A 24,882-nucleotide genomic window follows, 5' to 3' on the forward strand; every position below is an offset into this window, starting at 1 on the left:
TTGTGGTTGGTAGTAGGAGTGGTGCAGAGTGGTGGTTGGTAGAAGGAGTGGTGCAGGGTTGTGGTTGGTAGTAGGAGTGGTGCAGGGTTGTGGTTGGTAGTAGGAGTGGTGCAGGGTTGTGGTTGGTAGTAGGAGTGGTGCAGGGTTGTGGTTGGTAGTAGGAGTGGTGCAGGGTTGTGGTTGGTAGTAGGAGCGGTGCAGGGTTGTGGTTGGTAGTAGGAGTGGTGCAGAGTTGTGGTTGGTAGTAGGAGTGGTGCAGGGTTGTGGTTGGTAGTAGGAGTGGTGCAGGGTTGTGGTTGGTAGTAGGAGTGGTGCAGGGTTGTGGTTGGTAGTAGGAGCGGTGCAGGGTTGTGGTTGGTAGTAGGAGTGGTGCAGAGTTGTGGTTGGTAGTAGGAGTGGTGCAGGGTTGTGGTTGGTAGGAGTGGTGCAGGGTTGTGGTTGGTAGAAGGAGAGGTGCAGGGTTGTGGTTGGTAGAAGGAGAGGTGCAGGGTTGTGGTTGGTAGAAGGAGTGGTGCAGGGTTGTGGTTGGTAGGAGTGGTGCAGGGTTGTGGTGGTTGGTAGTAGGAGTGGCACAGTGAAATCCGGTGTTAGCTCCTCCCCCCAGACACCCTGCACACAGGAACCGGTATTTATAAGAACTTTCCTTTATTAGTAACATTCGATTGGTGAATTTTGTGGTATCCTGACAGATGGGCGGAGCCATTTCCTGCATAGCAGTTATAAAAAATTATAATAAACATCCCAATTAAAGGAAATTTTTTATCGATTGGAAAACCTCTCTTGAGGAACAAATATGGCGGAGGCCGCCACTGCTGAAAATGCCACTTGCCTGACAGCCACGCCAACACTGCCTTCAATACTTGAAAGTAATGGACCTGACATCAGCATGCAGCAAGTGAAGTCAGATGTACTATCCAGAGCAAAAAACCATTAAAAAACAAATGACGGGGTCTACATGGAGAAGGAACACCCCAGAGGCCCAGCACAGCTCAATGGCAGCCAAAGACCTCCAGTGCCTCCCCCGCAGGACATGGAAGGCGTTACACAATCATATCCTGCGCACACTTCTGGATCAACGACTTCATGAAGTCAGAGGATCAGCATGACAAGCCAGGCAACCAGCATTTTCCAAACAAGAAGTCAGAAATGGTGGCCTCCAGAATTTGTGGAATCTCTTCATCTGTAAGTCAGTTCAGTACAGAGAGGAGCTCAGCCAATGGCAACAAGAATTGAGCACTTTAATGGCAATGATTGGTTATTTGGCATCTCTGAGTCCAAATTCGTTATCCGAAAAGTCGGTCACTTCCCAATCTTCCTGGCTGCGGGAGCTCCGGCCGCATTATGATCCGGATTCCTCAACTGTAGAACAAAAGTGGTTCCTTCTACATTCAGTCCCTGTGGAGACACGAGAAGGTGGGAGGAGACATGAGAAGGTGGGAGGAGACATGAGAAGGTGGGAGGAGACATGAGAAGGCGGGAGGAGACAAAAAATAAGTAACAGAGGAGCTGGGGCATGGTGGGTAGTACAAGAATGATGGAAAAAAGGGAGGACAGCGGCCAGTCTATCCATGGCAGGAGCAGACTGGGTGGTCTACGGCAGGTGAGGAGCGGACTGGGCGACCTACGGCAGGGGAGGAGCGGACTGGGTGGCCTACGGCAGGGGTGGAGCGGACTGGGTGGCCTACGGCAGGTGAGGAGCGGACTGGGCGACCTACGGCAGGGGTGGAGCGGACTGGCCATTCCAACCAAGGCAGGGTTGGAATGGGCGGTCAGTCTGCTCATGGCAGGAGGGGAATGGGCGGCTATTGAGCAGCAGAGCAGCGGACTGGGTAGCCGGCAGCAGTGGACTAGGCGGCCAGTCTTTCCATGGCAGGAAAAGACTGGGTGGTCGACAGCCGGGTAGCAGCGGACTGGGCAGCCGTCAGCAGGGGAGCGGCAATTGGGGGGGCGGCAGCAGGGGAGCAGCCAACTGGGCTGCCAGGAAGCAGTGGACTGGGCAGCCAATGGCAGGAAAGCAGCGCACTGGGCGGCAAGACCATCAAAGGCAGGCGCAGACTGGGCATTCAGTGGTAGCGGACCGGGTGGCCGGCGGCAGGGGAGGAGCGATCCGGGTGGCCGGCGGCAGGGGAGGAGCGATCCGGGTGGCCGGCGGCAGGGGAGGAGCGATCCGGGTGGCCTGCGGCAGGGGAGGAGCGATCCGGGTGGCCGGCGGCAGGGGAGGAGCGATCTGGGTGGCCGGCGGCAGGGGAGGAGCGATCCGGGTGGCCGGCGGCAGGGGAGGAGCGATCCGGGTGGCCGGCGGCAGGGGAGGAGCGATCCGGGTGGTTGGCGGCAGGGGAGGAGCGATCCGGGTGGCCGGCGGCAGGGGAGGAGCGATCCGGGTGGCCGGCGGCAGGGGAGGAGCGATCCGGGTGGCCGGCGGCAGGGGAGGAGCGATCCGGGTGGCCGGTGGCAGGGGAGGAGCGGTCCGGGTGGCCGGTGGCAGGGGAGGAGCGGTCCGGGTGGCCGGCGGCAGGGGAGGAGCGATCTGGGTGGCCGGTGGCAGGGGAGGAGCGATCCGGGTGGCCGGCGGCAGGGGAGGAGCGATCTGGGTGGCCGGGTGCAGGGGAGCAGCCAACTGGGGAGGAGCGATCCGGGTGGTTGGCGGCAGGGGAGGAGCGATCCGGGTGGCCGGCGGCAGGGGAGGAGCGATCCGGGTGGCCGGCGGCAGGGGAGGAGCGATCCGGGTGGCCGGCGGCAGGGGAGGAGCGATCCGGGTGGCCGGCGGCAGGGGAGGAGCGATCCGGGTGGCCGGCGGCAGGGGAGGAGCGATCCGGGTGGCCGGCGGCAGGGGAGGAGGGGACTTCCAGATGATAACAGTTATAAAGAAGAGCGGTTTATTAGTGACAGAGGAAGACTCGGTACCTGCAGAGAGCGGAACGCAGCCTCAGCCGACTCCTTACTGGTGTAGTTTATAAAAGCGCACGTTCTACCATAGAGTATTCGGATCGAATGGATGAGGCCAAACCTAGCAGGAGAAAAGTTCAGAGGTCACAGTGTGCAGGAGAAGAGGTCAGAGGTCATGGAGTATGAGAGAAGAGGTCAGAGGTCACGGAGTATGAGAGAAGAGGTCAGAGATCACGGAGTATGAGAGAAGAGGTCAGAGGTCATGGAGTATGAGAGAAGAGGTCAGAGGTCATGGAGTATGAGAGAAGAGGTCAGAGATCACGGAGTATGAGAGAAGAGGTCAGAGGTCATGGAGTATGAGAGAAGAGATCATGGAGTATGAGAGAAGAGGTCAGAGGTCATGGAGTATGAGAGAAGAGGTCAGAGTATGAAGTGTGGAAGGTCAGAGGTCACAGGAAAAAAGGTCAAAGGTTACAGTAGGAAAGAAGACATAAAAGGTTGCAGAGCACAGAACAGGTCAGAGATCGCAGAGTGCAGGAGGTCAGAGGTAACAAGGCAGAGAGGGACACAGAGACATTCTTATCATCCAATGGCAGTTTGCTTTGTTCCACAGAGACCAATGAGATGACAGGATTTCTTGGATGAAGGCACGTTTCCTATTGGTGGCTCTGTGGCAGCACAGACAGTTCCCATGTCACAGCAGAGAACTGGAGCCAATCTCATTCTTCCATAGAACACAGAAGGTGAGAAGAGATGACAGATGGACGCACACAGAACTTACGGCTCAAACTTCGATCGTAAGACATCCTCAGTAATTTTATTGGTGACGTTCCCAACCCAGATGGGATAAAGTTTACTGGAAAGAGAAGAAAGCACTGAGTGACCAGCGACTACCACTGACAACCTCCGTGTCCCCAGTCCCCCTCCCCCGACGTGTCCCCAGTCCCCCTCCCCCGACGTGTCCCCAGTCCCCCTCCCCCGAGTACCTGTGGATCACGGCATTGGGAGCGATCTTCGGAGTCGGACCTCTGCCAGCAGCTTCTACCCCCGATTTACTGGGATCGTAGTTTGTATTATAAATGTTCCGAGGCACAAAGACTTTATTATTCTGTCCAGGCACAGAGGCTGAAAAGACAGAGAGAGAGAGAGAGATGGCAGAGGATTGGCTGAATTTAGTGACCCTCCCCCCAGAGACTCGGTGTTGTAAAATTTTGTCGGACCCGTGAAAAAAAAAAAATCGGACCTCGTCCCTTCCGGGGACAGAGCATCACAAAACCGCTGATGGAGTCGTCCGTGCGCAGAAGACATTTTTCGAGGTTTGGTATAATTTTAACAGACAGCGGACAGCTGCCTGAGAGGAGGCGGGGCTGAGGTGGGACGGAAGACACCGCTGCGTCATCTGCAGAGCTGAATAGAGGAGGCGGGACGGAGGTGCGGCCGTGTCATAAATGGAGGGCTAAGCGACTCCTTCTGTTTTATTATCTTTAGTAATTATCGCATTATTTATCCTTAGGATTTCATTACATTTACTATTTATATAATACAAAATAAGAAATACTAAATGTAATGAAATCCTAAGGATAAATAATACGATAATTACTAAAGATAATAAAACAGAAGGAGTCGCTAAAGTCCTGCATTTATTACACGGCCACACCTCCGTCCCGCCTCCTCTATTCAGCTCTGCAGATGACGCAGCGATGTCTTCCGTCCCACCTCAGCCCCACCTCCTCTATTCAGCTCTGCAGATGACGCAGCGGTGTCTTCCGTCCCACCTCAGCCCCGCCTCCTCTATTCAGCTCTGCAGATGACGCAGCGGTGTCTTCCGTCCCACCTCAGCCCCGCCTCCTCTATTCAGCTCTGCAGATGACGCAGCGGTGTCTTCCGTCCCACCTCAGCCCCGCCTCCTCTATTCAGCTCTGCAGATGACGCAGCGGTGTCTTCCGTCCCACCTCAGCCCCGCCTCCTCTATTCAGCTCTGCAGATGACGCAGCGGTGTCTTCCGTCCCACCTCAGCCCCGCCTCCTCTATTCAGCTCTGCAGATGACGCAGCGGTGTCTTCCGTCCCACCTCAGCCCCGCCTCCTCTATTCAGCTCTGCAGATGACGCAGCGGTGTCTTCCGTCCCACCTCAGCCCCGCCTCCTCTATTCAGCTCTGCAGATGACGCAGCGGTGTCTTCCGTCCCACCTCAGCCCCGCCTCCTCTATTCAGCTCTGCAGATGACGCAGCGGTGTCTTCCGTCCCACCTCAGCCCCGCCTCCTCTATTCAGCTCTGCAGATGACGCAGCGGTGTCTTCCGTCCCACCTCAGCCCCGCCTCCTCTATTCAGCTCTGCAGATGACGCAGAGGTGTCTTCCTATGTGTTATAATTTTACCAAACCAAGATACTGTCTTGTGCGCATGCGCACTTGAGACTCCATCAGCTGTTTCATGACCGGAAGTGACGAGGTCCGATTTTTTCACAGGTCCAACCAAATTTTAGAACACCGGCACCATACTTACTGAGGGGGGTGGCTGGGGGGGTGATGGGGGCGGAGCTGAGAATCTTTACTCTGGTGGAAGTAATCAGCTCCTGTGTGAAGAAATGAGAGAAGAAATTCATTTTTTGCAATTACTTTTCATTAGTTTTGTTTGAAAAAGGTAAAAGACAGCCTCTGGACATACCCCGGGCTCGAAGAATAAAGAAGTAGGGATCGACCGATTATCGGCACCACCGATTTATCAGAGGCCGATCTGCACTTTCCCTGATATATTGGAATTGGCCCCGGAGGTTTCTGATATTGCTGATATTTGGGCAAATTGCTGTACCGGAGTGATGTCTGCAGCTAGAGGGGTCACCCCGGTGCCGGCGTCCATAGCTGACGCTTGGCTGTCTTGTAATGACCACCAATGCAGCTGAGAAGTCACTTGGCTGTCATTACAAGGAACGGGAGGGGACGTCCCCCCCCCACTCCCACCGCCTTCCGTGGCTCTTCCGGTCTCCCCTCCCACCGGGAGATCCGGGCAACCAGACTGCATGGCCGCTGAAGACACAATCAGATCTGCATTCGGCTCGGATCGGGTCTCCATGTAAAAACCCGGAAGTGATGTCATGACGTCACTTCCAGGTACTCGGCGCCAAATTCAAAAAATGACCGCATTCAAAACACCCAAACTTGGCTTTTTGAATGCTTTTAAATGCAGAGGAGAGGTTTGGGGTCTTTTAGACTCCCCCAGATCCCTCAACAAAAACAAAAATGAAATGTCTGAAAATATCAGCCAATACTGATATCCGATGACCAAAATATCAGCCAATACTGATATCCGATGACCAAAATATCGGCCAATACTGATATCCGATGACCAAAATATCGGCCAATACTGATATCCGATGACCAAAATATCAGCCAATACTGATATCCGATGACCAAAATATCAGCCAATACTGATATCCGATGACCAAAATATCAGCCAATACTGATATCCGATGACCAAAATATCGGCCAATACTGATATCCGATGACCAAAATATCAGCCAATACTGATATCCGATGACCAAAATATCAGCCAATACTGATATCCGATGACCAAAATATCAGCCAATACTGATATCCGATGACCAAAATATCAGCCAATACTGATATCCGATGACCAAAATATCGGCCAATACTGATATCCGATGACCAAAATATCGGCCAATACTGATATCCGATGACCAAAATATCGGTATCGGCACTAAAAAAACTGTATCGGTCGATCACTACAAAGAATATAGGGGCAAAAAAACTGAGAAAAAATATAAAAAGAATAAAAACATAAACCCTTAAACTTCCTGCACCAACAGAGTCTCAGAGTGCTCTGCATACAAATATGGGTAACATAGGACTCTCCCGTACTGTTACTGGCCGGTCACCTCCTTGGAACCACTCCCATGGGCCCTACCATCCTAGGTTATATTATTAGCAGGACACGCCAAGACCATAAAGAAACAGCACAATGAGCCAATCACAGGGTCATCCCGTTCTGCCTCCAGCCAAACATTCCAGATTTTATTCAACTTTTCAGGACATCCTCTGTCCAAACATGTTTCCTTCTACAGAAGAATTACTGAGCTGACCAATGACTTCCACATGATGAAGGTGGGAGCAGAGGCAGCTTTCCATTGGAGATACGATTGGGCATAAAAAAGGAGTGCACCCAGTAGAGTACGGACTGCCCTAGAGGGGCCATGGTGTCCACCAGTCCTAGGACATACTTAGTTACATAGTAGGTGAGGGTTAGGGTTACATAGTTACATAGGTTGAATAAAGACAATAGTCCATCCAGTTCCCCCTGTGTAGGTGTGTGTGGGCGGAGTTCCCCCTGTGTAGGTGTGTGTGGGCGGAGTTCCCCCTGTGTAGGTGTGTGTGGGCGGAGTTCCCCCTGTGTAGGTGTGTGTGGGCGGAGTTCCCCCTGTGTATGTGTGTGTGGGCGGAGTTCCCCCTGTGTAGGTGTGTGTGGGCGGAGTTCCCCCTGTGTAGGTGTGTGTGGGCGGAGTTCCCCCTGTGTATGTGTGTGTGGGCGGAGTTCCCCCTGTGTAGGTGTGTGTGGGCGGAGTCATCTCACATACCCCTGAATGTTCTGATCCTTGAGATGTAAGTCTAAGTGTCTTTTGAAAGCCCCCATACTTCCCGCAGAAACCACCTCTTGTGGTAGAGAATTCCACAATCTTGTAGCCCTAACAGTAAAGAACCCCCCACGTTGCCTGAGGTTAAAACGCTTCTCCTCTAATCGCATTGTATGCCCCCGAGTCCTCATGCAATCCCTTCGACTGAACAGCTTTTTTTCTAAGCTGGGATCCCCATTAAGATATTTATAAATTGCTATCATGTCCCCCCCCCTCAGACGTCTCTTCTCCAGGGAGAATAAATCAAGCGATTGTAGACGCTCTTCATAATTAAGGTCCTCCAATCCCCTAATTAGTTTAGTTGCCCTTCTCTGGACTCTCTCCAGCTCCAACACATCCCTCCTGAGGACTGGCGACCAGAACTGGACAGAATACTCCAGATGCGGTCGGACCAGAGTTCCACGTTTTGTGGAATAGGGATAGCAGATAAATTAGTGATGAAATTCAAGACACTCGACCAATAGACCTGTAAAGGGAGGCAGTACCCAATCATGTGTAAGTAGGTGGATGAATCCGCTTAACCACTTGCCGACCGGTCACGTTGGCTGCACTGCGGCACAGTGGCTCGTTATCATCCAGCGACGTAGACCTACGTCCCCAGACATTCCCCTCTCTCGGCGGTGCGCGCGCGCCGCCGGAGGCTCGCTCCCACTTTATTTAATCACAGCGGGAGTCGGGCCAGGGGAGAAGCAGTGGTGATCACCGCTGCTCTTCCCCGATCGTCGGGGAATCTAGTTTGGAGATCCGCCTGCTTGTGTAAACAAAGCAGGCGGATCTCTTCTGTGACAAACAGTGACAGAGATTGCAGTGTACAGCATAGCTGAACCCTCGATCTGTCCTTGTGTCACACAAACCCCTCCCCCCACACACGTCAGTAAGCACCAGGCATACATTAACCCCTCCCTCTCCAATAAAGTTAACCCCTTCCCTGCCAGTGTCATTTTTACAGTAACCGTGCATATGTATAGCACTGATTACTGCAGAAATGTCACTGGTACCCCCAAAAGTGTCAGAAATGTCAGTCAAGGGTCCGATCTGTCCGCCGCAATGTCGCAGTCCCGCAAAAAAAAAAAACGCAGATCGCCGCCATTACTCGTTAAAAAAAAACACCAAAAATCTTTCCCTTAGTTAGTAAACGCAATAAATTTTGCGCAAACCAATCAAAATACACTTATTGCGATTTTTTTTTACCAAAAATATGTAGCAGAAAACAAATTGGCCAAAAATGATAAAAAAATTTTGATTTTTACACTTTTTTGGGGGAATTTCATATAAAAAAATGTGAAAAATATTGTCGCTCTTTTTTTGTTTATAGCGCAAAAAATAAAATCGCAGAGGTGATCAAATATCACCAAAAGAAAGCTCTGTTTGTGGGGAAAAAAGGACGTCAATTTCCTTTGGGTACAGCGTCGCACGACCGCTCAATTGTCAGTTAAAGTCACGCATGCCGAATCGCAAAAAGTGGCCTGGACGTAAAGCAGGAAAATCCTCCGGTGGTGAAGTGGTTAAAGGAATTCTTTTATCAAAGAAGCCATATTTAGGTTTAGATGGTAAATGTTCTGAAAGGGCAACTAAATACCTGACGGAATCAAACAGATTTAAAAAATTTCTTCGACTGCCAAATAACTATTAAAGCAGTTTACGCTGCTGGATTACTTAAAGCAGAATTCCATAAACAAAAAAAACCCCAAAAAAACGTAAGTGACCAAGTTGCTTAAAAATGCAGCTTTTGCTTCAATTCTCACCTCCTGTCCAGCGCTGTCCTCCTTGGACGTAATGTTCAGTTAATTCTGCCCAAGTATCATTCAGAGCATCCCAAGTGTAACGGAAGCACAACCCACACTGTGTTTGTGGACTTCCATCAGTAAACGGCTTCCTCCCAGTCCTGAACATAGATATCAGATTTTTCCAGTCACCCCCCATACAAAGCTAGCCGACAACTTAGCTTGTACTGGAATCTTCTCCTTTATTGAATAGTCACACAGAATTTATATACAGCATGGACCTCCCCCTCCTGATCAGATTATCACACACAGGTCAGGGGTTGCCTGATTACATTATCATATGCAGATGAAATTGTATACAGTAATAGAATTAACCTGAACTAATTATCTAGCCACCTGGTCAGAAGTTCATTAGCAATTAACAAGGAGACACACAGGCTGAACAGAACACACAGCACGCCTTAATATACAAAACAATAGGAAGACCACCAAGGATAGACTGCCCGTCTCCGATACCAAGGAACATGGAACAGAGGCCAATGTGATTGGCTCTTTCAATGATAATATTCAGAATCAAACAGGCCAGGGATAGTCTTCATATATTTCTTGAGATATATTCCTGACAAATATTACTGTCCCCATTTGAGTAATCCACATCACACCTCAATACACAGACAATAGGAAGAGCCTGTCTCTGCCATTGAAGTACAATACACATTATCTTAAGTGTAAACACAGATTTAATTTAATTAGATTTATTTATAATTTAAGACTTTGATGTCCATAGAGACTAGAAAGCCTCTCTGATGAGGGGAAAAGATCGGGTGGATTCCATGCAAAAGTATTGGGCTTGAGCGAAGACGTTTATAGGACCTTAAGATCCAATATTGGGCGAATGCCTTTTTTTTGGTCTGGGAGCCAACAGGTTAGAGAAGAACTTCTGAAACCATTTTTCTGCTGGGTATGGGGCAAAAAAATATTGAAAAAAAACCTAGGAGCTACAGAGCTCCCCATCCTAACTCCTTCAGATGCTAGTCAATAACTGAATCCTGTATTGCAGATGGGGGGGGGGGGGTTAAGCTTTAGTTTTAAGTTGCACCTCAAACCCACCCATGATTTGGTGAATCTTTAATGAACAATAGAGAAACAAATGTGATAATTGATTTCAAACCCCCAACGACGTCAATGCAGACGAAACCGGTTAGGCGGAACTTAGGAATTGTGTGAAGAGAGAAAAGTCTATTGGTTGTGCTGTTTTAGCCAGAGGAGATTGGTAAAGGGAGATGATGTTCTGCACTGCCCTCTTGAGGCCATCCTGTGAGTATCTCTTTGTGCCACAATAAAAGGTTTATTACAGAGAGCACTATGTTGTTTTTTTATTGTAAGGCAGCCTGGAAGTAATGAACTGAGAAAGAAGCCACAAGCAAAATTCTAGCTTGTGGCCGATGGAAACCACCTCCTAGACATGCATATCGGATATACTAACAGTCCAAGCTGCCCCGATAGTTTCTTATGTTTGCCAAATTCTATGACTCCTGTAGGTAAATATATAACCCAACAGTCTCTGAATATCTATCTCTATCAATGGACAAGAAAGAAGAATAAATGAGGTATTCTACCCATCAATTGGAGACCTCTTATGATTGATGGGTGGGCCTAGGAGAAAGGGGGCGGACATGAGCCCAGGATGGAAATTAGGAAAATGTGATTGTTACACTGTATCTTTCAAAAGTAAGTACACCCCTCACATTTTTGAAAAATATTTTATTCTATCTTTTCATGTGACAACACTGAAGAAATTAGACTTTGCTACAATGTAAAGTAGGGAGTGTACAGCTTGTATAACAGTGTAAATTTACTGTCCCCTCAAAATAACTCAACACACAGCCATTAATGTCTAAACCGCTGGCAACAAAAGTCAGTACACCCCTAAGTGACAATCTCCAAATTGGGCCCAAAATGTCAATATTTTGTGTGGCCACCATTATTTTCCAGCACTGCCTTAACCCTCTTGGGCATGGAGTTCACCAGAGCTTCACAGGTTGTCACTGGAGTCCTCTTCCCCTCCTCCATGATGACATCACAGAGCTGGTGGATGTTAGAGACCTTCCCCTCCTCCATCTTCTGTTTGAGGATCCCCCACAGATGCTCAATAGGGTTTAGGTCTGGAGAAATGCTTGGCCAGTCCATCGCCTTTACCCTCAGCTTCTTTAGCAAGGCAGTGGTCATCTTGGAGGTGTTTGGGGTCGTTATGTTGGAATATTGCCCTGCCCCCCAGTCTCTGAAGGGAGGGGATCATGCTCTGCTTCAGTATGTCACAGTACATGTTGGCATTCATGGTTCCCTCAATGATCTGTAGCTCCTCAGTGCCGGCAGCACTCATGCAGCCCCAGACCATGACACTCCCACCACCATGCCTGACTGTAGGAAGACACACTTGTCTTTGTACTCCTCACCTGGTTGCCCCCACACACGCCTGACACCATCTGACACCAAATAAGTTTATCTTGGTCTCATCAGAGCACAGGAGATGGTTCCAGTAATCCATGTCCTTAGTCTGCTTGTCTTAAGCAAACTGTTTGCGGGCTTTCTTGTCCATCATGTTTAGAAGAGGCTTCCTTCTGGGATGACAGCCATGTAGACCAATTTGATGCAGTGTGCGGCGTATGGTCTGAGCACTGACAGGCTGACCCCTCCCCCACCCCTTCAACCTCTGCAGCAATGCTGGCAGCACTCATACGTCTATTTCCCAAAGACAACCTCTGGATATGACGCTGAGCACGGCACTCAACTTCTTTGGTGGACCATGGTGAGGCCTGTTCTGAGTGGAACCTGTCCTGTTACACCGCTGTATGGTCTTGGCCACCGTGCTGCAGCTCAGTTTCAGGGTCTTGGCAATCTTCTTATAGCCTAGGCCATCTTTATGTAGAGCAACAATTCTTTTTTTCAGATCCTCAGAGAGTTCTTTGCCATGAGGTGCCATGTTGAACTTCCAGTGACCAGTATGGGAGAGTGAGAGCGATAACACCAAATTTAACACACCTGCTCCCCATTCACACCTGAGACTTTGTAACACTAACGAGTCACATGACACTGGGGAGGGAAAATGGCTAATTGGGCCCAATTTGGAGATTGTCACTTAGGGGTGTACTGACTTTTGTTGCTAGCGGTTTAGACATTAATGGCTGTGTGTTGAGTTATTTTGAGGGGACAGTAAATTTACACTGTTATACAAGCTGTACACTCACTACTTTACATTGTAGCAAAGTCTCATTTCTTCAGTGTTGTCACATGGGAGGGGTGTACTTACTTTTGTCAGACACTGTATGTACTGTATATGGGGGAGGGGTATGTGTGGGGGGGTCTCCTGGATGAATATGACACACAGAGGTGATGAAGACAAAAGACTCCTCACCTGCAGTTTCTGCTGACAATGAAGGATTTCTCCAGCCGCTTCTACATGATTTATGTCAAATATTAACACTTGCTGGAATGCCGAAATCGCCTCCGAATATCGCTGGAAAGAAGAGGAGAGGAGATCAGGGGGGAGGAGACAAAGCTGTAGAGGGGAGGAAGATGGAGGGATGGGGAGAGAAGGGCTATCCGGTGACACCAGAATTGAGGGATTTCCTGGTTTGTGTTTTACCTTCAGCCCCTTCAGAGCTTTCCCTTTCCGGAAATGTCCCTTCAGGAAATTTGGCTGCAGCGTCAGAGCGTTCTGCGCATCCTCCAGCGCCTCCTTATACTGACCGAGCCGCTCATATACATACGAACGATTCCCCAGAAACCTGCACAGGATATAAACCACACCCCTCAGAGATCTCCTGATAAAGGGAATGCCATGACAGACTCCACCTCCCAGCACACAGACTCCGCCTCCCATCACACAGACCCCGCCTCCCAGCACACAGACCCCGCCTCCCAGCACACACACTGACCGCACACTCAGTCTCTCACTCACCTGTACTCTGAGGGGTGTAACTTTATAGCTTCTGTATAATAATGTAACGCCTCCGGAAACCTCTCCTTGCTGGCCATATTATTACCAATATCTGCAGAGAGACAGGCGATATTAGGAGGGGGAGATGGGTGATATGTCAGGGTTATTGGGTACATTAAAAGAAAAATTGAATTTTGGCATAGTCATATATAGATATTTTATTTTACATAGAAATGTTGAGCAGTGGCGTACATTTTGTTAAAGGTTGTTAAAAGTTCAAACCTCCTTTAAAAGTGTCTATTCAACAGGTTTACCCCAGACATGCTGTGTTGACCTAAGGTAATAAATAAATAGTCTGTTGACTTTCTTTAAGATAAAGTCTAAGACGCTATACCAAGGTATCTTATCTGTATGTCAAGAGAGGCTTCAGTAAACATTTGTAAATTGGACATTGTAGAAAGCATCATAAAACATTTGTAACCTTGCTAGGCTCTAGAAGGTCTGTGATTGTAAGCTCTTTGTCAATATAAGGCGCAAAGTTTATTTGAAGATAAATAAAGCTTTATTTAATTTTAATATACTGGTTGACCAAAAGGTGTCACCCTATGTCATCATCAGTTAATGAATAAGATGTTCCAACCAATGGGGATCATGTTACTCCCTCTGGGTTTAACTTATGGTAATTGTTCTATACCATATAAAAAGGCAATCCCAGATGAGAGAGACACACACATGACATTTGCCCAATATACATCACACATACAACATACACACTACTACAGCTATGCATAGAATCATCTACACAGACTCAATTTTGCTCCATCATGAATCTGAAACTTTGAGGGACGCCAAACGAAACTCCTCCCTAATTGGCCACCATCTTGGAAAGGCGGCCATCTTAAGGACTCTGGTAACGACCATTCTAAGCTAGCCACCATTTTAAATATGGTAAATATGCCTTGCTAATTATTTGATTATTATTCAATATTGTTTATGTACTTCCTTAAATGTTTTACATTTCATATTCAAGGGTAACGAGATTACAATCCCAGCCGTATTAACCATATGTAGATTTTTCTCTAAGAGATGATTTTTGTTTTTATACATTTTTATTAATATCAGATTTAGCGCATATTGGCGTATTAGTCTCACGTTTTGCATGGCCTATTCTCGCTTCATCTGCAGTGGAGTGACTATCAGACTGTGCATTGCGCAGACAATTGTGGTCTGATTATATAGAACATTCATTTATGGTTTCTACTATACCTGGAGAAAACGTAATCTTGCTTTATTTTCACTTTCATTATTGAGCTACCAATCACATTGCATTCATTGTTTGAAGTTTGTATTTTTGTGAAGTTATTTTTTTTGTGTCATCTCAAGTTTGATCATTTATCGTGATTACATGTCTTGTGAATAAATATTTTATATATTCCATACTGTAGACTGTTTTCACTAAGATTGGTATATGCTTTTAAAAAGAAATTAATCAATAAAAATAATTCGCTTCATATTGATTTATGGACAAGTGAAGATTCTCCTTCCTCATAGATCTTTGCTTATTATTAACCATAAATTGACACTGTTATATTCAGAGCAGTATAAACATTCTGACATAATGGAGGCTGCCCAGCGAGATATTATTCATTTATTATTAATTCTGACAGGGGGAAGGGGACAGAGAGACAGCCAATATGGGGGGGAGGGACAGAGAGACAGCCAATATTAGGAGGGGAAGATGGGGGGGGGGTTAAGCACTCAGCAGGCAGGACTTTCATTCTAGATCTACACTTACTTGCTAAATCCATACTCTCCTGTATCCTAAACCGATCCAAAATATGCATCTGAAAGAGAGAGAGAGAGAGACCATAAGAACCGAGAGAGAGACCTAAAGAACCAGGAGAGAGAGACCCAAAAGACCAAGAGAGAGAGAGAGAGACCCAAAGGACCAAGAGAGAGAGAGACCCAAAGGACCAAGAGAGAGAGAGACCCAAAAGGACCAAGAGAGAGAGACCCAAAGGACCAAGAGAAAGAGAGATAGACCCAAAGGACCAAGAGAGAGAGACCTAAAGGACCAAGAGAGAGAGAGAGACCTAAAGAACCGAGAGAGAGACCTAAAGAACCGAGAGAGAGAGAGACCGAAAGAACCAAGAGAGAGAGACCCAAAGAACCAAGAGAGAGAGAGAGACCCAAAGAACCAAGAGAGAGAGAGAGAGACCCAAAGAACCAAGAGAGAGAGACCCAAAGAACCAAGAGAGAGAGACCCAAAGAACCAAGAGAGAGAGACCCAAAGAACCAAGAGAAAGAGAGAGAGACCCAAAGGACCAAGAGAAAGAAAGAGAGACCCAAAGGACCAAGAGAAAGAAAGAGAGACCCAAAGGACCAAGAGAAAGAGACCCAAAGGACCAAGAGAAAGAAAGAGACCCAAAGGACCAAGAGAAAGAGACCCAAAGGACCAAGAGAAAGAGAGAGAGACCCAAAGGACCAAGAGAGAGAGAGACCCAAAGGACCAAGATAGAGAGAGACCCAAAGGACCAAGATAGAGAGAGACCCAAAGGACCAAGATAGAGAGAGAGATACCCAAAGAACCAAGAGAGAGAGACTTAAAGGACCAAGAGAGAGACCCAAAGGACCAAGAGGGAGACCCAAAGGACCAAGAGAGAGACCCAAAGGACCAAGAGAGAGACCCAAAGGACCAAGAGAGAGACCCAAAGGACCAAGAGAGAGAAACCCAAAGAACCAAGAGAGAGAGAGAGACCCAAAGAACCAAGAGAGAGAGAGAGACCCAAAGAACCAAGAGAGAGAGACCCAAAGGACCAAGAGAAAGAGAGAGAAACCCAAAGGACCAAGAGAAAGAAAGAGACCCAAAGGACCAAGAGAAAGAAAGAGAGACCCAAAGGACCAAGAGAAAGAAAGAGACCCAAAGGACCAAGAGAAAGAGACCCAAAGGACCAAGAGAAAGAGACCCAAAGGACCAAGAGAAAGAGAGAGAGACCCAAAGGACCAAGAGAGAGAGAGAGAGAGACCCAAAGGACCAAGATAGAGAGAGAGATACCCAAAGAACCAAGAGAGAGAGACCTAAAGGACCAAGAGAGAGACCCAAAGGACCAAGAGGGAGACCCAAAGGACCAAGAGAGAGACCCAAAGGACCAAGAGAGAGAAACCTAAAGAACCGAGAGAGAGAGAGAGAGAAACCTAAAGAACCGAGAGAGAGAGAGAGAGAGAGAGAGACCGAAAGAACCAAGAGAGAGAGAGAGACCGAAAAAACCAAGAGAGAGAGAGAGAGAGAGAGACCCAAAGGACCAAGAGAAAGAAAGAGAGACCCAAAAGGACCAAGAGAAAGAGAGAGAGACCCAAAAGGACCAAGAGAAAGAGAGAGAGACCCAAAGGACCAAGAGAAAGAGACCCAAAGGACCAAGAGAAAGAGAGAGAGACCCAAAGGACCAAGAGAGAGAGACCCAAAAGGACCAAGATAGAGAGAGAGATACCCAAAGAACCGAGAGAGAGAGACCTAAAGGACCAAGAGAGAGAGACCTAAAGGACCAAGAGAGAGAGACCTAAAAGACCAAGAGAGAGAGACCTAAAGGACCAAGAGAGAGAGACCCAAAGGACCAAGATAGAGAGAGAGACCCAAAGGACCAAGATAGAGAGACCTAAAGGACCAAGAGAGAGAGAGACCTAAAGGACCAAGAGAGAGAGAGACCTAAAGGACCAAGAGAAAGAGACACAACGAAAGGACCAAGATAGAGAGAGAGAGACCCAAAGAACCAAGAGAGAGAGACCCAAAGGACCAAGAGAAAGAGACCCAAAGGACCAAGAGAAAGAGACCCAAAGGACCAAGAGAAAGAGAGAGAGACAAAGGACCAAGAGAGAGAGAGACAACGAAAGGACCAAGATAGAGAGAGAGAGACCCAAAGAACCAAGAGAAAGAGAGACCCAAAGGACCAAGAGAAAGAGAGAGAGACCTAAAGGACCAAGAGAGAGAGACCTAAAGGACCAAGAGAGAGAGACCCAAAGGACCAAGAAAAAGAGACCCAAAGGACCAAGAAAAAGAGACCAAAGGACCAAGAGAGAGAGAGACCCAAAGGACCAAGAGAAAGAGAGAGAGACCCAAAGGACCAAGAGAGAGAGAGACCTAAAGGACCAAGAGAGAGAGAGACCTAAAGGACCAAGAGAGAGAGACCCAAAGGACCAAGAGAGAGAGACCCAAAGGACCAAGAGAGAGAGACCCAAAGGACCAAGAGAGAGAGACCCAAAGGACCAAGAGAGAGACCCAAAGGACCAAGAGAGAGAAACCCAAAGAACCAAGAGAGAGAGAGAGACCCAAAGAACCAAGAGAGAGAGAGAGACCCAAAGAACCAAGAGAGAGAGACCCAAAGGACCAAGAGAAAGAGAGAGAGACCCAAAGGACCAAGAGAAAGAAAGAGAGACCCAAAGGACCAAGAGAAAGAAAGAGAGACCCAAAGGACCAAGAGAAAGAAAGAGACCCAAAGGACCAAGAGAAAGAGACCCAAAGGACCAAGAGAAAGAGACCCAAAGGACCAAGAGAAAGAGAGAGAGACCCAAAGGACCAAGAGAGAGAGAGAGAGAGACCCAAAGGACCAAGATAGAGAGAGAGATACCCAAAGAACCAAGAGAGAGAGACCTAAAGGACCAAGAGAGAGACCCAAAGGACCAAGAGGGAGACCCAAAGGACCAAGAGAGAGACCCAAAGGACCAAGAGAGAGAAACCTAAAGAACCGAGAGAGAGAGAGAGAGAAACCTAAAGAACCGAGAGAGAGAGAGAGAGAGAGAGACCGAAAGAACCAAGAGAGAGAGAGAGACCGAAAGAACCAAGAGAGAGAGAGAGAGAGAGACCCAAAGGACCAAGAGAAAGAAAGAGAGACCCAAAAGGACCAAGAGAGAGAGAGAGAGACCCAAAGAACCAAGAGAGAGAGACCCAAAGAACCAAGAGAGAGAGACCGAAAGAACCAAGAGAGAGAGACCGAAAGAACCAAGAGAGAGAGACCCAAAGAACCAAGAGAGAGAGAGAGAGACCCAAAGAACCAAGAGAGAGAGAGAGAGACCCAAAGAACCAAGAGAGAGAGACCCAAAGAACCAAGAGAGAGAGACCCAAAGAACCAAGAGAGAGAGACCCAAAGGACCAAGAGAAAGAGAGAGAGACCCAAAGGACCAAGAGAAAGAAAGAGAGACCCAAAGGACCAAGAGAAAGAAAGAGAGACCCAAAGGACCAAGAGAAAGAAAGAGACCCAAAGGACCAAGAGAAAGAGACCCAAAGGACCAAGAGAAAGAGAGAGAGACCCAAAGGACCAAGAGAGAGAGAGACCCAAAGGACCAAGATAGAGAGAGACCCAAAGGACCAAGATAGAGAGAGAGATACCCAAAGAACCAAGAGAGAGAGACTTAAAGGACCAAGAGAGAGACCCAAAGGACCAAGAGGGAGACCCAAAGGACCAAGAGAGAGACCCAAAGGACCAAGAGAGAGACCCAAAGGACCAAGAGAGAGACCCAAAGGACCAAGAGAGAGAAACCCAAAGAACCAAGAGAGAGAGAGAGACCCAAAGAACCAAGAGAGAGAGAGAGAGACCCAAAGAACCAAGAGAGAGAGAGAGACCCAAAGAACCAAGAGAGAGAGACCCAAAGGACCAAGAGAAAGAGAGAGAAACCCAAAGGACCAAGAGAAAGAAAGAGACCCAAAGGACCAAGAGAAAGAAAGAGAGACCCAAAGGACCAAGAGAAAGAAAGAGACCCAAAGGACCAAGAGAAAGAGACCCAAAGGACCAAGAGAAAGAGAGAGAGACCCAAAGGACCAAGAGAGAGAGACCCAAAGGACCAAGATAGAGAGAGAGATACCCAAAGAACCAAGAGAGAGAGACCTAAAGGACCAAGAGAGAGACCCAAAGGACCAAGAGGGAGACCCAAAGGACCAAGAGAGAGACCCAAAGGACCAAGAGAGAGAAACCTAAAGAACCGAGAGAGAGAGAGAGAGAAACCTAAAGAACCGAGAGAGAGAGAGAGAGAGAGACCGAAAGAACCAAGAGAGAGAGAGAGACCGAAAGAACCAAGAGAGAGAGAGAGAGAGAGAGAGAGACCCAAAGGACCAAGAGAAAGAAAGAGAGACCCAAAAGGACCAAGAGAAAGAGAGAGAGACCCAAAAGGACCAAGAGAAAGAGAGAGAGACCCAAAGGACCAAGAGAAAGAGACCCAAAGGACCAAGAGAAAGAGAGAGAGACCCAAAGGACCAAGAGAGAGAGACCCAAAAGGACCAAGATAGAGAGAGAGATACCCAAAGAACCGAGAGAGAGAGACCTAAAGGACCAAGAGAGAGAGACCTAAAGGACCAAGAGAGAGAGACCTAAAAGACCAAGAGAGAGAGACCTAAAGGACCAAGAGAGAGAGACCCAAAGGACCAAGATAGAGAGAGAGACCCAAAGGACCAAGATAGAGAGACCTAAAGGACCAAGAGAGAGAGAGACCTAAAGGACCAAGAGAGAGAGAGACCTAAAGGACCAAGAGAGAGAGACACAACGAAAGGACCAAGATAGAGAGAGAGAGACCCAAAGAACCAAGAGAGAGAGACCCAAAGGACCAAGAGAAAGAGACCCAAAGGACCAAGAGAAAGAGACCCAAAGGACCAAGAGAAAGAGAGAGAGACAAAGGACCAAGAGAGAGAGAGACAACGAAAGGACCAAGATAGAGAGAGAGAGACCCAAAGAACCAAGAGAAAGAGAGACCCAAAGGACCAAGAGAAAGAGAGAGAGACCTAAAGGACCAAGAGAGAGAGACCTAAAGGACCAAGAGAGAGAGACCCAAAGGACCAAGAAAAAGAGACCCAAAGGACCAAGAAAAAGAGACCAAAGGACCAAGAGAGAGAGAGACCCAAAGGACCAAGAGAAAGAGAGAGAGACCCAAAGGACCAAGAGAGAGAGAGACCTAAAGGACCAAGAGAGAGAGAGACCTAAAGGACCAAGAGAGAGAGACCCAAAGGACCAAGAGAGAGAGACCCAAAGGACCAAGAGAGAGAGACCCAAAGGACCAAGAGAGAGAGACCCAAAGGACCAAGAGAGAGACCCAAAGGACCAAGAGAGAGACCCAAAGGACCAAGAGAGAGAAACCCAAAGAACCAAGAGAGAGAGAGAGACCCAAAGAACCAAGAGAGAGAGAGAGACCCAAAGAACCAAGAGAGAGAGACCCAAAGGACCAAGAGAAAGAGAGAGAGACCCAAAGGACCAAGAGAAAGAAAGAGAGACCCAAAGGACCAAGAGAAAGAAAGAGAGACCCAAAGGACCAAGAGAAAGAAAGAGACCCAAAGGACCAAGAGAAAGAGACCCAAAGGACCAAGAGAAAGAGACCCAAAGGACCAAGAGAAAGAGAGAGAGACCCAAAGGACCAAGAGAGAGAGAGAGAGAGAGAGAGAGACCCAAAGGACCAAGATAGAGAGAGAGATACCCAAAGAACCAAGAGAGAGAGACCTAAAGGACCAAGAGAGAGACCCAAAGGACCAAGAGGGAGACCCAAAGGACCAAGAGAGAGACCCAAAGGACCAAGAGAGAGAAACCTAAAGAACCGAGAGAGAGAGAGAGAGAAACCTAAAGAACCGAGAGAGAGAGAGAGAGAGAGAGACCGAAAGAACCAAGAGAGAGAGAGAGACCGAAAGAACCAAGAGAGAGAGAGAGAGAGAGACCCAAAGGACCAAGAGAAAGAAAGAGAGACCCAAAAGGACCAAGAGAAAGAGAGAGAGACCCAAAAGGACCAAGAGAAAGAGAGAGAGACCCAAAGGACCAAGAGAAAGAGACCCAAAGGACCAAGAGAAAGAGAGAGAGACCCAAAGGACCAAGAGAGAGAGACCCAAAAGGACCAAGATAGAGAGAGAGATACCCAAAGAACCGAGAGAGAGAGACCTAAAGGACCAAGAGAGAGAGACCTAAAGGACCAAGAGAGAGAGACCTAAAAGACCAAGAGAGAGAGACCTAAAGGACCAAGAGAGAGAGACCCAAAGGACCAAGATAGAGAGAGAGACCCAAAGGACCAAGATAGAGAGACCTAAAGGACCAAGAGAGAGAGAGACCTAAAGGACCAAGAGAGAGAGAGACCTAAAGGACCAAGAGAGAGAGAGACCTAAAGGACCAAGAGAGAGAGACACAACGAAAGGACCAAGATAGAGAGAGAGAGACCCAAAGAACCAAGAGAGAGAGACCCAAAGGACCAAGAGAAAGAGACCCAAAGGACCAAGAGAAAGAGACCCAAAGGACCAAGAGAAAGAGAGAGAGACAAAGGACCAAGAGAGAGAGAGACAACGAAAGGACCAAGATAGAGAGAGAGAGACCCAAAGAACCAAGAGAAAGAGAGACCCAAAGGACCAAGAGAAAGAGAGAGAGACCTAAAGGACCAAGAGAGAGAGACCTAAAGGACCAAGAGAGAGAGACCCAAAGGACCAAGAAAAAGAGACCCAAAGGACCAAGAAAAAGAGACCCAAAGGACCAAGAAAAAGAGACCCAAAGGACCAAGAGAGAGAGAGACCCAAAGGACCAAGAGAAAGAGAGAGAGACCCAAAGGACCAAGAGAGAGAGAGACCTAAAAGGACCAAGAGAGAGAGAGACCTAAAGGACCAAGAGAGAGAGACCCAAAGGACCAAGAGAGAGAGACCCAAAGGACCAAGATAGAGAGAGAGAGAGAGAGAGAGAGAGAGAGAGAGAGAGAGACCCAAAGGACCAAGAGAAAGAGAGAGAGACCCAAAGGACCAAGAGAGATAGACCCAAAGGACCAAGATAGATAGAGAGAGAGACCCAAAGGACAGAGAGAGAGAGAGAGACCCAAAGGACCGAGAGAGAGAGAGAGAGAGAGAGAGAGAGAGACCCAAAGGACCGAGAGAGAGAGAGAACCAAAGGACCAAGAGAGAGAGACCCAAAGGACCGAGAGAGAGAGACCTAAAGGACCAAGAGAGAGAGAGACCTAAAGGACCAAGAGAGAGACCTAAAAGGAGGGAGAGGGAGAGAGAAACCCTAAGAACCGAGAGAAAGAGACCCAAAGAACTGAGAGAAACCTGAAGAACCCAGAGAGAGAGAGGAAGAGACCCCAGTCCACAGTGTATAGAGAGGATCTCTAGAAGTAAGGAGACCCCCAGAAAAACAGAGAGAGAGGGTAGAAAGAAGAAAGGAGGAAGAAGAAGGAGGAGTGAAAAGATGAAGAGGAAGGAGGAAGAAGGAGGAAGGAGGAAGGAGGAAGAAGGAGGAAGGAGGAAGAAGAAGAGGAGGAAGGAGGAAGAAGAAGGAGGAGGAAGAAGAGGAGGAAGGAGGAAGAAGAAGGAAGAAGAAGAGGAAGGAGGAAGAAGAAGAGGAGGAAGGAGGAAGAAGAAGAGGAGGAAGGAGGAAGAAGAAGAAGAAGAGGAGGAAGGAGGAAGGAGGAAGAAGAAGAGGAAGGAGGAAGAAGAAGAGGAGGAAGGAGGAAGAAGAAGAGGAGGAAGGAGGAAGAAGAAGAGGAGGAAGGAGGAAGAAGAAGAGGAAGAAGAGGAGGAAGGAGGAAGAAGAGGAGGAAGGAGGAAGAAGAGGAGGAAGGAGGAAGAAGAAGAGGAGGAAGGAGGAAGAAGAAGAGGAGGAAGGAAGAAGAAGAAGAAGAGGAAGGAAGAAGAAGAAGAGGAGGAAGAAGAAGAAGAGGAAGAAGAAGAAGAAGAAGAAGAAGAAGAAGAAGAAGAAGAGGAAGGAGGAAGAAGAAGAAGAGGAAGGAGGAAGAAGAAGAAGAGGAAGGAGGAAGAAGAAGAAGAGGAAGGAGGAAGAAGAAGAAGAGGAAGGAGGAAGAAGAAGAAGAGGAAGGAGGAAGAAGAAGAAGAGGAAGGAGGAAGAAGAGGAAGGAGGAAGAAGAAGAGGAGGAAGGGGGAAGAAGAAGAGGAGGAAGGAGGAAGAAGAAGAGGAGGAAGGAGGAAGAAGAGGAGGAAGAGGAGGAGGAAGAAGAGAAGAAGGAGGAGGAGGAAGAAGAGTTGTAGGAAAAGAAGGGAGGATAATGGGGAGGAGGGATGGAGGAGGTAGGAAGAGGAGGGATGGAGAAGGTAGGAAGAGGAGGGATGGAGAAGATGGAAGAGGAGGGATGGAGAAGATAGGAAGAGGAGGGATGGAGAAGATAGGAAGAGGAGGGATGGAGAAGGTAGGAAGAGGAGGGATGGAGAAGATAGGAAGAGGAGGGATGGAGAAGGTAGGAAGAGGAGGGATGGAGAAGGAAGGAAGAGGAGGGATGGAGGAGGTAGGAAGAGGAGGGATGGAGAAGGTAGGAAGAGGAGGGATGGAGAAGGTAGGAAGAGGAGGGATGGAGAAGGTAGGAAGAGGAGGGAGGAAGAGGAGGGATGCAGAAGGTAGGAAGAGGAGGGATGCAGAAGGTAGGAAGAGGAGGGATGGAGAAGGAAGGAAGAGGAGGGATGGAGAAGGTAGGAAGAGGAGGGATGGAGAAGGTAGGAAGAGGAGGGATGGAGAAGGTAGGAAGAGGAGGGATGGAGAAGGTAGGAAGAGGAGGGATGGAGAAGGTAGGAAGAGGAGGGATGGAGAAGGTAGGAAGAGGAGGGATGGAGGAGGTAGGAAGAGGTTGGACACGGTAGAAAAGAGATGGTAAGTTGAGACTCGGTAGAGAAAGTAAAGGAGAGGCTGGGCCAGGAGTGATGGATTTGGGGGTGGTTGGGATGGATTTGGGGGTGGTTGGGTCCTCACATTATTCTCAGGTTGGGGTGGAGTCGGCAGTTGGTCACACGCTCTCTCCAGAGACCCGTCCAGCACTCTTTCTTGGGACCGTTCTGCTGCTCTCTCCTTAGACTGTCGCAGTGCCCCCTCCCGTCGAGGCTCCTTGGTTCGTTCCTTGCGCTCCGGCTTGGGTTTGTTCTCCATCCTCTTCTGAGCCTGACGAACGAACGTACTTCCCAGATCCAGGTCATCCTGTAAGCAGAGGGCGGATCTCACTCATTGGGTGATTATCTGGCACTTGGGATAGACAGACTGAGGGCCAACAACACACATGAACCAATCACAACAACTTCACATAGACCGACCTTCCCAGGTGTAATCTGGAACATGAGAGCCCCGACAACCCCCATTACTGATAGGATTACTATGGAGGTCCTCTTTACTCACATCACTAGCGGAGGTGCTGGAGTCTTGCTGAGCCGCGTCCTCATTATCCGCTTTCCCCTTCCGTATTGCGATATTATTATCCATAGTCTTTGTGACCGTTACCTGGAAGACAAAACATGGAACCTGCTAACAGACTGCCGTCCAATCAGAGACCAGCCCCGCCTGCTTTCCTGTAGGACGCCATCCTCTCTCCATGAACAGGGCCACCGCCCAGTGAGCCTGACCCTCCCCCACCCAGTGACCCTGACCTTAACCCACCCAGTGAGCCTGACCCTAACCTAATAACTCTCACCCACCCAGTGACCCTGACCCTCACCCACCCAGTGACCCTGACCCTAACCCACCCAATGACCCTAACCCACCCAGTGAGCCTGACCCTAACCCACCCAATGAGCCTGATCTTAACCCATTGACCCTCACCCACCCAGTGAGCCTGACCCTAACCCACCGAGCCTGACCCTAACCCACCCAAGTAAGCCTGACCCTAAACCAGTGCGTCTGACCCTAACCCACCCAGTGAGTCTGACCCTAACCCACCCAGTGAGCCTGATCTTAACCCATTGACCCTCACCCACCAA

The 24,882-nt window shown here is 48.6% G+C and overlaps 1 protein-coding gene across 1 annotated transcript in view; it reads right to left on the reverse strand.

Moving 5' to 3' along the window:
* Positions 1-1,122: 1,122 nt before the first annotated feature.
* The window catches only part of LOC309543661 (uncharacterized protein), a 58,610-nt gene continuing 34,850 nt past the window's right edge, over positions 1,123-24,882 (reverse strand). Inside the window, exons 5-15 of the mRNA XM_082276114.1 lie at positions 24,305-24,406; positions 23,888-24,109; positions 14,992-15,040; positions 13,218-13,308; positions 12,903-13,044; positions 12,672-12,773; positions 5,390-5,459; positions 3,873-4,011; positions 3,668-3,742; positions 2,905-3,007; positions 1,123-1,395 (exon numbers count right to left, since the gene is read on the reverse strand). Coding sequence (XP_082132240.1) covers positions 1,300-1,395; positions 2,905-3,007; positions 3,668-3,742; positions 3,873-4,011; positions 5,390-5,459; positions 12,672-12,773; positions 12,903-13,044; positions 13,218-13,308; positions 14,992-15,040; positions 23,888-24,109; positions 24,305-24,406 — 1,191 coding nt within the window. The 3' untranslated portion in view covers positions 1,123-1,299. The remainder of the gene's footprint in view (positions 1,396-2,904; positions 3,008-3,667; positions 3,743-3,872; positions 4,012-5,389; positions 5,460-12,671; positions 12,774-12,902; positions 13,045-13,217; positions 13,309-14,991; positions 15,041-23,887; positions 24,110-24,304; positions 24,407-24,882) is intronic.

Source organism: Pelophylax lessonae (genome assembly GCF_965119305.1).
Source record: "Pelophylax lessonae genome assembly, contig: HAP1_SCAFFOLD_280, whole genome shotgun sequence".
Taxonomy (NCBI): domain Eukaryota; kingdom Metazoa; phylum Chordata; class Amphibia; order Anura; family Ranidae; genus Pelophylax; species Pelophylax lessonae.